At 36.3% G+C, this 13,871-nt stretch overlaps 1 protein-coding gene across 3 annotated transcripts in view; it reads left to right on the top strand.

Annotated features, from left to right (window-relative positions):
• Positions 1–13,871, top strand: part of OXR1 (oxidation resistance 1) — a 279,534-nt gene that overhangs the window by 213,314 nt on the left and 52,349 nt on the right. For all 3 annotated transcript variants that reach the window (XM_005862364.2, XM_005862366.2, XM_014536527.1), the window contains 3 exons: positions 5,959–6,041; positions 7,689–7,796; positions 9,057–9,170. In XM_005862364.2, coding sequence (XP_005862426.1) covers positions 5,959–6,041; positions 7,689–7,796; positions 9,057–9,170 — 305 coding nt within the window. The remainder of the gene's footprint in view (positions 1–5,958; positions 6,042–7,688; positions 7,797–9,056; positions 9,171–13,871) is intronic.

Genomic DNA, 13,871 nt, shown 5'->3' with positions numbered 1-13,871 from the left:
GACCCGGGTGGGAGGGGAGGACTCGGTCCGCGGGACGGGACACTTCCACCCTCTGCGTCGCAGCTCTTCCTGCTCCGCTTCCTGCTTTCTTCCCCGGAGGGGCTTTCCTTCCCCGCCGAGTGTTTCTAGGGCGCGACCCCTTCGCTGTCCCCTCCCGGGGAGGTGAATGAATAGTAAACGAATTGTGACGCCCATCGTTTCTGGGAGACCCGGAGACCGCTGTGCCCACCTGTCTTGGGTTTGGGGCAGTGTTTTTGATGTTTTTTGATGTTTGCCACTGTTAGGGTTCACTTCAGCACTTACCACTAAGACTATAGAAAAGAAAATGCTTAACTTAGACAGGAACCTAGTTGATTGAGTATCAAGGATTTTCGTTTTCCTTATTTTTTTTTTATTCTTGTATCGTGTACTTGGAAAGGGTGTGTGTTGTCTAGAGGTGGAAGGAACCTAGAAACTTTTTTTCTCAGTTGCCATTTATAGTGACTGCTATGCTAGCGTTCTTCCATCCTAGTGCCTATTACCATTCTTTCCAAAAAGAATCAGTCATCATGGGATGAGATTGATGTCTTATGGATGTTTAAAAGCGCTTGTTGAAGTATTAGCATAATGCATACGGCAACCTTTCCAATGTTGTTGGCTTCCTCTAAGCCGGTGATTTTCAACCTTTTTCATCTCCTGGCACACACAGACTAATTGCTAAAATCCCGCGGCACAAAAAAAGACATTTTTTGCCAATCTGACCAAAAAAATAAGTATAGTTTTGATTCGTTCACGCCAGGCGGCTATTGTTGTGTTGGCTGTTGTCATTTTTTTTTTTTGTTTGACGATCTAAAGCAGTGGTTCTCAACCTTCCTAATGCTGTGACCCTTTAATACAGTTCCTCATGTTTTGGTGACCCCCAATTTCATTGTTACAAACTGAACATAATTAAAGCATAGTGATTAATCACAAAAGCAATATGTAATTATGTATGTGTTTTCCGATGGTCTTAGGCGACCCCTGTGAAAGGGTTGTTCAACCCCCAAAGGGGTCGCGACCCACAGGTTGAGAATCGCTGAAAAAGAGGCCAGTGCCCCTGACTAAGTAGTCAGGTATTGCACGTTTTAATGCCCTAACTGGTTTGGCTCAGTGGATAGAGGGTCAGCCTGCGGACTCAAGGGTCCCGGGTTCGATTCCGGCTAAGGGCATGTACCTTGGTTGCGGGCACATACCCAGTAGGGGGTGTGCAGGAGGCGGCTGATCGATGTTTCTAACTCTATCCCTCTCTCTTCCTCTCAGTGAAAAATCAATAAAATAAATTTAAAAAAAAATACTTTGTGGCACACCTTTGGAAAAGCCAGGCCCTTCCTCCAGTTCTTGACAATGACCTGTGCATGTGTTTCTTGTACAGACTCCCTACCACACGGGTAGATTGGCTGCACCCTAGTACCCAGTTTGTTGTTACTGATCTTACCGCTCACCACTTGTGTGTAGTAATGATGTTGATACGTTTTACCATTGACAGATTATAAGGATGGACCAGATATGTACCCTTCACCGGGAATCGAACCCGAGACCCTTCGGTGCTCCGGCAGACGCTCTGACCGCTGAGACACGCTGGCCATCCTGGTTTTCATAGTGGCTGTACCAGTTTACATATCCCAAAAGCAATGAATGAGGGTTCCTTTTTCCCCACAACCTCTCCAGCAGCACTTGTTATTTATCTGTCTTGTTGATAATAGCCATTCTAACAGTTGTAAGGTGGTATGTCATTGTAGTTTTGATTTGCAAGTTTCATTCTTCCCCATGTGGCTTTCCAATGTTCCCAGCACCCTTTATGGAAGAGACTTTCTTTTCTCCATGGTGTGTTTTTGGCTCCTTTGTCAAAACTCATTTGCCCATATGCATCTGGCTGTATGTTGGGGCTCTCAGTTCTTTTCCATTGGTCTGTGTGTCTGTTTTTCTGCCAATACCATGCTGTTTTGATAACCATAGCTCTGTAGTATAATTTGAAGTCAGGTAGTGTGATTACCTCCAGCTTCAGTCTTTTTTCTCAGGATTGCTTTGGATATTCAGTGAAATCTTTTGTGGTTCCATACTAATCTGATAATTTTTGTTCTATTTCTTTAAAAAATTACATTGGGATTTTGATGGGGATTGCATTAAATATGTATATTGCTTTGGGTAACATGGGCATTTTGATGGGGATTGCATTAAATATGTATATTGCTTTGGGTAACATGGCTGTGGTCTATACGCACTAGATGCCAGTGGATTGATTCTTCCAATCCATGAATGCAGAATATCTTTCCATTTCATTGTATCTTTTCATTTTTTCCTAATAATGATTTGTAGTGTTTAGTATATAGGTCCTTCACATCCTTTGTTAAGATTATTTCTAGGTATTTTCTTTTGGTTGCAATTGCAGAAGGAATTGTTCTTTTCATTTTCTGACATTTCATTGTTAGTATATAGGAAAGCATTGGATTTTTGTACATTGATTTTGTGTCTTGCAATTTGACTATTTGTTTATTGTTTCTAATAGTTCTTGGGTGGAATCTTTAAGGTTTTCTATATACAGAATCATGTCATCTGCAAAAAGTGACACTTTTGCTTCTTTCTTCCCAATTTGAAAGCCTTTTCTTTCATATTCTTGCCTGTTGGCTCTGGCTCGGACTGTGTTGAATAGGAGTGTTGAGAGTGGGGATCCTTGTCTTGATTTTAGAGAAGCTTTCAGTTTTCCACCATTGAGTGTGATACTGGCTGAGGGTTTGTCATATATGGTCCTTACTATCTCGAGGTACTTTCTTTCTATACCCATTTCATTGATTGTTTTAATCATAAATGGTTTTTATATATTACCAAATGCTTTTTCTATATTTATTGATAGGATTATATTATTTTTATCCCTTGTTTTGTTAATGTGGTATATTAGAATGTGTCATAGAATCTTGATATATTAGCTTCTAATCTTTTATAAGAAAAATATTTTTTTTTTGGTAAAAGTGATGCATGCTAATTATAAAGAAATCATACTTTGCAAAGATTAAAGTTTAGAAGGTCACCTCTAATCCAACCATCTAGAGATGCTATTAATATTAGGGTAGGCAACATTGTCAAGATCTATTTTATGTATATGTACGTGTATAGAATAATGGTTAGGTGGTTAGAAGGTAGGAGTGACTGAAAGATATTTGGTTGCCATGAGAAAGAATTTCCTAAAACGATCCTTATTTTTTAAGGATCTAAAATTAAGCAGATCCTTAAAAAATATTAAGAGGTTGGTATTATTGTGACATTCTTGCTTCAGTTTTAGGTGGCATATATTTACCTTTGATCATAAAGCAAGTTTCAACAAATTTCAAAGAGTTGAACTTTTTTAGAGTATTTTCTTTCACCATAGTGTAATTAAGCTAGTAATCAGTAACTAAAAGATAAATTTTAAAAATTGTCATTCTCTAAATAGCAAAAGAAGAAATTAGCATAAAAGTTGTAAAATACGAGTATTTTGGACTGAATTATTAAAACACAGTATCAACACTTACTGGAACCAGTTTTGACGGGAATCTATTGCTTTAGATTATATATATAAAGTCTCTGCTTTTGGTAATGTGGAGTAAATTCTAACTCCCCTTTTCCATTATGCACAATAATCCTATCTCAGGGAAAGTCTTATGCATTCCTCTATCTGTTAAATATTTATTGAATACCCCCTGTATGTCAGGCATATTGGGTGCTAGGTCTATAGCGGGGTTTCTCAAGCTGACAGTATTAACATTTGAGAGTACACAATTTCTTTGTTGTTTGATGACTGTCGTGTATGTTGTTTAGCACATAATGTTTAACAGCATCCATGGTCTGTACCCTCTAGATCAGTGATGGCAAACCTATGACACACGTGTCAGAGGTGACACGCGAACTCGTTTTTTTGGTTGATTTTTCTTTGTTAAATGGCATTTAAATATATAAAATAAATATCAAAAATATAAATCTTTGTTTTACTATGGTTGCAAATATCAAAAAATTTCTATATGTGACACGGCACCAGAGCTAAGTTAGGGTTTTTCAAAATGCTGGCATGCCGAGCTCAAAAGGTTCCCCATCACTGCTCTAGATGCCAGTGGCACTCCTCCAATTATAAACAAAAATGTGTCTCAGTGTCCTCACTTGTGAAGTGGGGGTAAAAATGACATCTACTTTGAGAGTTGATGAATTATATAATAAACTAGAGGCCCAGTGCATGAATTCGTGCATGGGTGGGATCCGGCCAGCCTGGTCCCAATCGGGGTGGATCGGGGTCAGGCCTGTAGAGAGGAGGAGATGGTGGGAAGTTGGCCAGCTGGCCCACCCCAATCGGCCCAATCAGGGCCAGGCCGACTGCGGGGAGGGGCCACGGGCAATTGGCTGGTGTACCCCCCCCCCATTGGGGGGCAGGGCTGGCCGTGGGGAGGGGCTGTGGGTGGTGGGTGTTCCAGTCGCTGGCTTTTTATATATATAGATAGAGGTGAAGTACTTAGAACAGTGCCTGGCATATACTTGGCACTTGATAAATGTTAGCTGTTATTTTATTAAATAAGTAAAAATATAGTACAGGATCTTTTATAACTTTGAATACTTTTAGTTTGTTTCAATCTTAAAACTGTGAAAAGCTGGTATATTAGTTTTCTTGCGCTGAAGTGCACTCCATGGTGAACTCTTGACAATGATAGAATTCGTTGTGATTAAATGTTTAATGAACTCTTGGGATATTATGAAACAGATTGAAAAACTGCTGTTAGGCAAAGTAAGTGTAGACTGATGGTTACTCCTAAGTCAATTAAGGAAGGATATATTTTAGTTAAAAGTAATCTGTATTTTACTTTGCTTAAAAAGTTTATAAATTGCAAAATGTGGAAAGTGTTTTTTACTTCCTCTGTTGTTTATGAGCTAGCAGAAATTTTTATTTAAAACTTTACTTAACATAGAGGGGATAGATGGTGATGGAAAAATAAAGTAAAAAAACTATTTAAAAATAGTTCTAATGTTTTCTCATGAGAAAATAAAATTTAAGTATATACCAACCATTTTGCATTCCCACCATGAATGAAGAAGAATACCTCTTTTTCTATAGCCAAACAGTGTAATCAAACTTTTGAATTTTTACCAGTCTGATAGGTGAGAAATGGTATTCATGTAGTTCAAATGTGTATTTTTCTAATTATGAGTTAGATTGAACACACTTTTATATGCTTAAGGGCCATTTTTATGTCCTCTTATGAGTTCTCTGGTCATATCTTTCGCCTGTTTTTACATCTGAGAGTTTTCATCTTCCCCACCACCCCCCTCAGTCTCAGTGTTTAAGAGTTTTTCAAATACTTAGCACTAATTTTTTAGACTTGATTTTGTTAACTGTATATATACTTGAGGCCCGGTACATGAAATTCATGCATGGGTAGGGTCCCTAGGCCTGGCCGGTGATCAGGGCCAATTGGGGTCTTCTGGCTACCGGCCGGGGCCTTATTTCATTCCGCACCACCCCCTGGTGGTGAGTGCATGTCATAGTGAGTGATCAAACTCCCGTTCTCCAGGTCGAACTCCTGAGGGGACACTTTGCACATTAGCCTTTTATATATATAGATATATATATATAGATAGATATATAAAGTCTTCAAATCAGTTTAGATGTGTTGAAGGAAGCAATACATATTTTAGTTTTTTATAACTTCCTTCCTGCTAATAGTTACTTATGTTTTGAATTTATTTCCAATTATTGTATTGCATACTGGTCAGTTCCTACAGCAAGCAGGGAGGAAGTACATTTTCTTTTTTTGACAGTTGATTATATTTTAGAGCATAGAATCCCAGGGAACAAGCTGTATTACTAGTGAATCTCATACATATCAGCCCATTGAGCTCTATTTAGCAATCTTTGACATTATTCTGAAAGCAACATACATTTAATAGGGTTTTGCCTCTTTTTTTTTTTTTTTTTTTTTCCAGATACTGGCCAAAAGAAGAGCCTAGACAAAAAAGATGGGAGACGAATGTCTTTTCAGAAACCTAAAGGGACTATTGAGTATACTGTAAGTTGTTTGCATTTTAAAAAGCTGATTTAACTCTCCATTAGTCTTAATTAAAATATTCTTTGTCCTCTCAGTGTTAAATCTTGACTCTTTTCTATGAATCATTAAAATTGAACCAATTATCAAAACCTTAAATCAGTGGTTCTCAACCTTCTGGCCCTTTAAATACAGTTCCTCATGTTGTGACCCAACCATAAAATTATTTTCGTTGCTACTTCATAACTGTAATGTTGCTACTGTTATGAATAGTAATGTAAATATCTGATATGCAGGATGGTCTTAGGCGACCCCTGTGAAGGGGTCGTGACCCATAGGTTGAGAACCTCTGCCTTAAATCATCAATTTAAGTATTTTAAAAAGGTTAAGAACCAGATAACTTAGTGTAGAATATTTACTATCTAAAAAAAATCTCTTCTTGAAGCATATTACAAACTTAACTGAGTGTGTTTGTACCTTCTCTGTATGCTTGAGAAATTTAGAAAATAAGTTCAAATAGTAAAATATTGGGTAATGTAATTTGATATATTCCTTAGTGTTTATTAAGGCATAAGATTATAGGCATGAAGTATAAGATATTATCTACACAGGTAACCATGTGGTTGTGCAGAATTGTTAACGTTTAGTTGATTTTGAATTCAGGAATTTACCACTCTTTGTTTTGGTGATTCAATAAAACTTGTATTATCTGTAGCAAAGTTAAATTCAAATTAAGAGCCATTATTTTGGAGGGAAGGTTAATTTTAAGTTGAAATTATTTTTTTCTTAATCTTATAAATGACCTTTGGGATATAATCAAGTATTGACCAGAAAAGTTATGAAACATCCTCTAGCAGGTCTTTGATTAATTAGTCTGTTAGTCTTTTTTTAATTTCTTGATCCTTCATTTCATATGTCAAATCCTAAATAAAAGGAACAAGTGTAATTCTAAAACTAAGGTATTTTGTCTTATAATCTATTCTTATTATAATTTTTTAAATATTCATAAAACACATTTATATAAAATTTAAAACATAATTTTTGTATTGAGGAAAATATATATCCCTATATGTTTTTAAAATTTTTTAATATCACAATGTACTCTCAAAATGTGTTTATTCTAAAATATTTATGATCTAGCTTAAATGCATTTCCAAATCACCTACATATAGTATAAACTTGTTTTGTACTTTAGATAGCTTTAAAGTTAAAAATATGCATATGTATACATATATACACACATGTGCACAGACACATAATGTTTTGTTTAGAGAGAGAGGGAGGAGATGGAAAGAGAGAAACATCAATGTGAGAGTGAAACATTGATTGGCTGCTCCTGCAAAGAAATAGTATATTGTTTTAAAGTCTTTGTAAAGTAAAAATCACTTGTTTGTGTTTAGTAAATTATATTATCTATTTTCAAATTTTTTCAAGTAGAGGCTCACATGTAATTGTGATCTATAATGATAAAGCATATACTCTATATAATAGGTTGAAATCATTTGCTAAAATGAACTGAATTTTTCAAGTTATCCTATCTCCAAAGATGGAAATACCACTTGTTAATCAAATGTAAGATTGATCCATAAACTTATTAATGATCACTAAACCTCATAGTTTCCATTTTTCTGTTTTAAGGGATTAAAATAATGTATGTTTTCTTTTAAACAGGTTGAATCAAGGGATTCCTTGAATAGTATAGCCCTGAAATTTGATACAACACCAAACGAACTTGTTCAGTTAAATAAGTTATTCTCCCGAGCAGTTGTTACTGGACAGGTAGGTTTTTTCTATGCATTTGTGTTTAGAAGCATTAAGTACCAAGACAGAAAGTATTCATTGCAACATAGCTAATAATATAGAAAATTTAAGAATGATAATTTTATGCATGCTTTGAACAAATCAGATTGGCTCCAGAAGAGAAAATTAACTGTCACTTATGTCTAAATTATTTTTTTCTTATTACATATAGAAAATAATTGTGATTTGTCTTTTAAATTTAGTTTTAAAGAGCTTTTTTTTAATCATGTATTGCTTTTGTCCAAAGCAATACATGATAAAAAAAATTCAGACATTTTTAAAGGTTAAGTTATCCTAACTCAGATACCTAGTTTCTTTTTAAAGAAGCAACCACAGTTACTAATTTGTGTCCCCTTCCAGAAATATCCTAGCCCTTTAAAAATATTTATTTATTTAGTTAGTTAGTTAATTCTCACCCAAGGATATTTTCTCATTGACTTTTAGAGAGAGTGGAAGAGAGGGAATGAGGGAGGGAGGGAGAGGGAGAGAGGGAGAGAGAGAGAGAGAGAGAGAGAGAGAGAGAGAGAGATCTATGTGAGAAAGATACACCGATTAGTTGCCTTCTGAACGTGCCCACACCCAGGCTGGATCGAACCTGCAATTCAGGTACATGCTCTTGACCTATAATTAAACCCTCTACCCTTAGGTGCACAGACAGGTGCTCTAAACCCTGAGTCACACTTGACAGGACTTCTAACCTTATTTTTTTTATTTGACTTTGACTTTGGAAAATACTTTATATAAGCACAGTACAATCTCAGATTCTTTTATGTCTGGAGTGTTGCGCTGTATTTATATACTTTAACTAGACAGTGTAAGCTTTCTACTATTTTTACTGTTTTGCTATGCCCACTGTAGGGAACACTCTTGTACATATCTTTTTTTCTTTATATACAGAGATTTCTATAAAGTCCTTGAAGTAAAATTGCTGTAATAAAGAATATGTGCATTTAAAATTTTGCTAGCTACTGCAAAATTGTTTTTTAAGAGGAACTCCCATAGGGTATAACAATTATTGTTTCCCCACCCTATTCCTGATAGTATGTACGTATTATCAAACTTTTCTTAATTGAATTTAAATATGTTTTCTTATTTTATTAGAATTATTATGGTAAAAACATTCTTTTAATCTGAAGGTTTTTATTCTATTTGTTGCTAAAGGTCATTAACGGTACTTGCTAATAAAACATGATCTGCTTGTTAATATTTCAGTTTGGTGAATGTTTCCTTTTCTTCCAGGTTTTATATGTTCCTGATCCTGACTATGTCTCCAGTGTGGAGAGCTCTCCATCGCTAAGCCCCATAAGTCCCCTGTCACCAACATCATCTGAGGCTGAATTTGATAAGGCCACTGTAAGTGTCCCTACTTTTCAAAGATAGCTGTGAATACATCTCACTGTACATGTATATATCACCATGTTTTTTAAATCCTACTTTGACTATTGTAGAATAAAATTTTTCTTTTTTTTGTACTTAAATTTGTAGATCCCAGTTTTTAAAGTGAAACATTCTTATTAAACCAGGCAGCATAAATCAATTTACTGTTGGTGGTGTTGGTCCAAGGATAGTTACCAATTCACTCTTATAAATACCATGTAATAATTTCACTAAGGAAGAAGTTTTACCTAACAAACATTAGAATATCATGATAGGAAGTCCCTCAGCCCGGCCTTCACCCTCTTGCAGTCCAAGACCCCTCGGGGGATGTCCGCCTGCTGGCTAAGCTGGCAGTCAGACACCCCTCTTGCAGTCAGGGGCTCTCGCAGTCCGGGACCCCTCGCTCCTTACTGCCTGCCTGCAGCAGAGGCAGGAGAGGCTCCCACCACCACTGCTACACTCACCAGCTGTGAGCCCGGCTTCTGGCTAAGCAGCACTTCCCCTGTGGGAGCGCACTGACCACCTGCGTTGAGTGTCTGCCCCCTGGTGGTCAGTGGGCATCATAGCGACCGGTTGTTCTGCCACGCAGTCCGGGACCCCTCGCTCCTTACTGCCTGCCTGCAGCAGAGGCAGGAGAGGCTCCCACCACCACTGCTACACTCACCAGCTGTGAGCCCGGCTTCTGGCTAAGCAGCACTTCCCCTGTGGGAGCGCACTGACCACCTGCGTTGAGTGTCTGCCCCCTGGTGGTCAGTGCGCATCATAGCGACCGGTTATTCTGCCCTTAGGTCGATTTGCATATTATGCCTTTATTATATAGGCTATAAATGGTTCTCCTCTCCCTCCATTAAATGGCTAGACTCATGAGGGAATCTTCTCTGTTATTTGCTGACTTTAGGAGACACCGGTTTCTTCTCTGCTCCACTTTGCACTGTAAGTTTAGGATACCAAATGGCGTACTAGTAATAAAACAAAAATTATTCATTTTAATTTGCCAAAGGAGCTTCAGAAAGCATTCAAGTGAGCATTAAGAATCAGAATCTATAAACAACAGTTGGGTGTGAGTGACTATGAGGTTCAAAAATTATATTCTCTAAGAAGTGCCTGTGGTTTCCAGAGGGAAGGGGATGGAGTAGGAAAGGGTAAAGAAGTCCAAATGTATGGTGATAGAAGATGATTTAACTTTGGGTGGTGGGCACACAATGTAATATACAGATCTTGTATCATAGAAATGTACACATAAAACCTATATGATCTTATAAACCAATGTCACCCCAATAAAGTTAATTTAAAAAATATATAAGCAACAGTTGAAAACAGCAACCTAGAAAAATACTGATACTTTGGATAATGTACATGTATATAAGTTTTAATGAGGTCTGATTAAGATTTCTCTGCACAACTTTGATCTTTATTTAAAAGAAATGTACTCTCTAGTGCTATACGTTGAACATTTGCCAAGCTAATCTCATGTATTCTTTTTGATAGGATTACATTGACAAATTGGGATTGCTATAAATACTGAGTTGTAGAATTTGAGACTTTGAGGGAATCTCAGAGATTATGTTGTTCAATGAAGTATATATTCATTTAAGGAAAGCATTTGACAATATACTTGACTATAGTTTTGGTGAATAATACTGTTAACTAGTAGGTAATGTCAACTGGATTTGGGGATATCAAAATTTGTTGAAAGCTTTGTTCCCACTTGTAAGGAGCCGTTCAATGGCTCTGCATTGACTTTTTCTCCTTCATGCATTTATCTTTTATTTAGAAGATATTTGAAAGGGAAGGTGTGTGGTATTGAACTCAACCTCACTAGTTCACATGTTGGCAACATGGGTTTGCATCTCAGCTTCATTTTACTCAATGGGCAAGTTACAGAAATTAGCTAATCATAAGTTTCCCTAAAAATTAAGGGAATAACAATAAAGAAACATTTTTTAAAAAGCCCAAACCCATAGGGTTTCCAGGTAATTGATTGTGGTTAAGAAAGGACAAACGGGGCTTCTAGGCTGCCTACAATGTGCTGTTGTTTGACCTGGTGCTGACACTAATCCATTTATCCGTACATGTATGTTTTATGTACTTTTCTGCATATGTGTTATATTTGACAATAGAAGAGCCTTACAAAATTGAAAAAAATTAAGGTAATAGTATATACCTTATATGAGTGATTTGAAAATTAAATGAAATGGTCCATTTAATACACTTAAATATAATAAGTATTCATAAATATCCATTAATATTATTAATATCCCTTATTTAATTATTTAACTTAAATTAACAGGTTGAGTGTAATGTTATTAATTTGCATCATAAAATGCAAAGGTTGAGAATTTTGTTACTAGAGATGAGTAATTGAACAGGGTCATTCAACCGTTAAACATAATTCTAGATGATCAGATAGGATAATCCTTACCTGTTCCACCTCTTGGAGGGCAGAACAGAACATGATGACTGGAGTTTGCATGATTCATGATTAAGGTTGCTGCGTGGTCAGGTGTTGCAACACCCCGATTGCTACACCCTGATGGCTCCTATCTGGTTCTTCCTGACCATCTTCCACTTTATACTTGTGCTGCTAGTTAGAATCTGTAGGTTGGGTTTTAGCTTAATTGGTAAACTTAGCCACTTTGTTATCATAGTATGGCATCCCACAGCGTTCTTTTCAGTTGGGAATTTTCTGTATTTGCTGTTTGGATTGGGAGCAGCAGGTTTTAGTTTGTCAGCTTTTCTGATTTAAGTGTCTCATTAATATGGAAGGGTCTGTCTTGAGCTGATTCAATTGGCAGGGAATCTCTGGTCTTTTCCGGAAGTATTTGTCGCCAGTAAATCTTATATCTAAGCTCCAAATTTTCATTATTAATATTTTTTTAAAAACTTTCAAAAACTTGAATGAGCAAGAATCATTTTGTGTATCTTCAAGTTTTCTATAAAATTATTATTAATGTCGATTGTACTTGGTGTCACAATGGTCTTTTGTCAAACCTTCTATCTCACTCAGGCAAGAAAGGCTACTTGCTCTGGGGGGACTTGCCTGGTGATTGGAGCTCCCACCCTGAAAAAAAACACAATTCAATATTTAAAACCCATAATTCAATATTTAAAAAATATAGTATATTAAATATAGATGTTTTTCAGTATTCTGCACTGGTCTGTCCTTCTTTCATAAAATACCTGTTAAATATCTGCCCAAGTTCTAGGGATTCAACCCTACATTTTAGGAGGAGTATAATGAAGTTTAGAAATGAAGTGTGAAAATTCTGTCCTCATATAGGTTTAAGGATCCATTTATTAGAGTAGAAAGAGTTATGTTAAAATGGATAGCTCTTTTCAATATCTTAAAGACTGTGAGATAGAAAAAGAGGCAGCCTTGCTTATTATTTTAAAAGACCAGATCAGAACTATTAGATATTAGTAACAAAGTGGCAGTTTTTAGCTTAAAACTCTGAAGAACCTTGCTACTGCTATGAAACGTATTCAATAAGGCTCATAAGGTATGAAAGGCCTCTGAGGAGGTGTTTGAAACAAAGATCAAAAGGCATCTGTCTAATCTTCCTACATTGTACAGAAAATTGAACTTCGGGAGGAACCGTCAGTTAGGTCTAAGGGGTCAGTGAACCTGGATATAAATATTTTTAGTGAAATCTTAACATTTTTAAAAATTAATACTATAAACAGCAAACTATAGTGTAGCAATGGGCATACCTGTGACTTTGTCCCCACTAGAACTCACAGATATTTTCAAATCACTTTAGAATTGTTGTAGATATCATAAAATGTTGTTTATTGCCATCTACTTGAAATTTATAATTATCAGTCACCACTAGTTCTTATATTAATAAAGAAGCATATATATTACTACATCTTCAATTAAAAAAATGTTTGATTGTGTTTCAATGTAATTGTTTTTCTTTGTAAACCTCTATTTTAAGTATTAAAACATTTTGAGAAGGTTCATAGGCTTCACTGAGAGAATGGTTCATGGCACCAGAAAAGACAAAGAACTTATGTCTAATTAATACGTTGTAGAATGGTATTGATAAATTCTTTGTAGCTTGAGATTTTATTTTTTAAAAAATATTTGTATTGATTTCAGAGATGAAGGGAGAGGGAGAGAAAGATAGAAACATCAATGATGACAGAGAATCATTGATCGGCTGCCTCCTGCACGCTCCACACAGGGAATTGAACCTGCAACCTGGGCATGTGCCCTGACCGGGAATTGAACCGTGACTTTCTGTTTTGTAGGTGGACGCTCAACCACTGAACCAAGCTGGCTGAACGTAGCTTGAAATTTTAAAGGCTCTTTCAGTGTATGGGTTCTGCTAAATTCATAGATATCACAAACAAGCACTCTATTTTTCCTGTGCTCCCAACACCTAAGGGATATAGTAAATTGTCTTATCAGGACCAGCAGTTTAATTCAGGAACAACTGAGTGTGTGTGTGTGTGTGTGTGTGTGTGTGTGTGTGTGTGTGCGCGCACACATGTATGTGCATGGTATATTTATATGTGTGGAGTTGGGAATACAAGAAATGTAGTTTGTCAGTTAATTCAACATTCTCCTAATGATTCATATTTATATATCCCCCATTCAAAAACCATTGAAAATGTAAGTATAAGCTGTGTTAAAAATCTTTAATGAATAACAGTGCCATTCTTACCTATATT

Source organism: Myotis brandtii, unplaced genomic scaffold, assembly GCF_000412655.1.
Source record: "Myotis brandtii unplaced genomic scaffold, ASM41265v1 scaffold1643, whole genome shotgun sequence".
Taxonomy (NCBI): Eukaryota; Metazoa; Chordata; class Mammalia; order Chiroptera; family Vespertilionidae; genus Myotis; species Myotis brandtii.
Note: the sequence above shows the minus strand (reverse complement) of the source record. Positions and strands in the feature narration are given on the sequence as shown.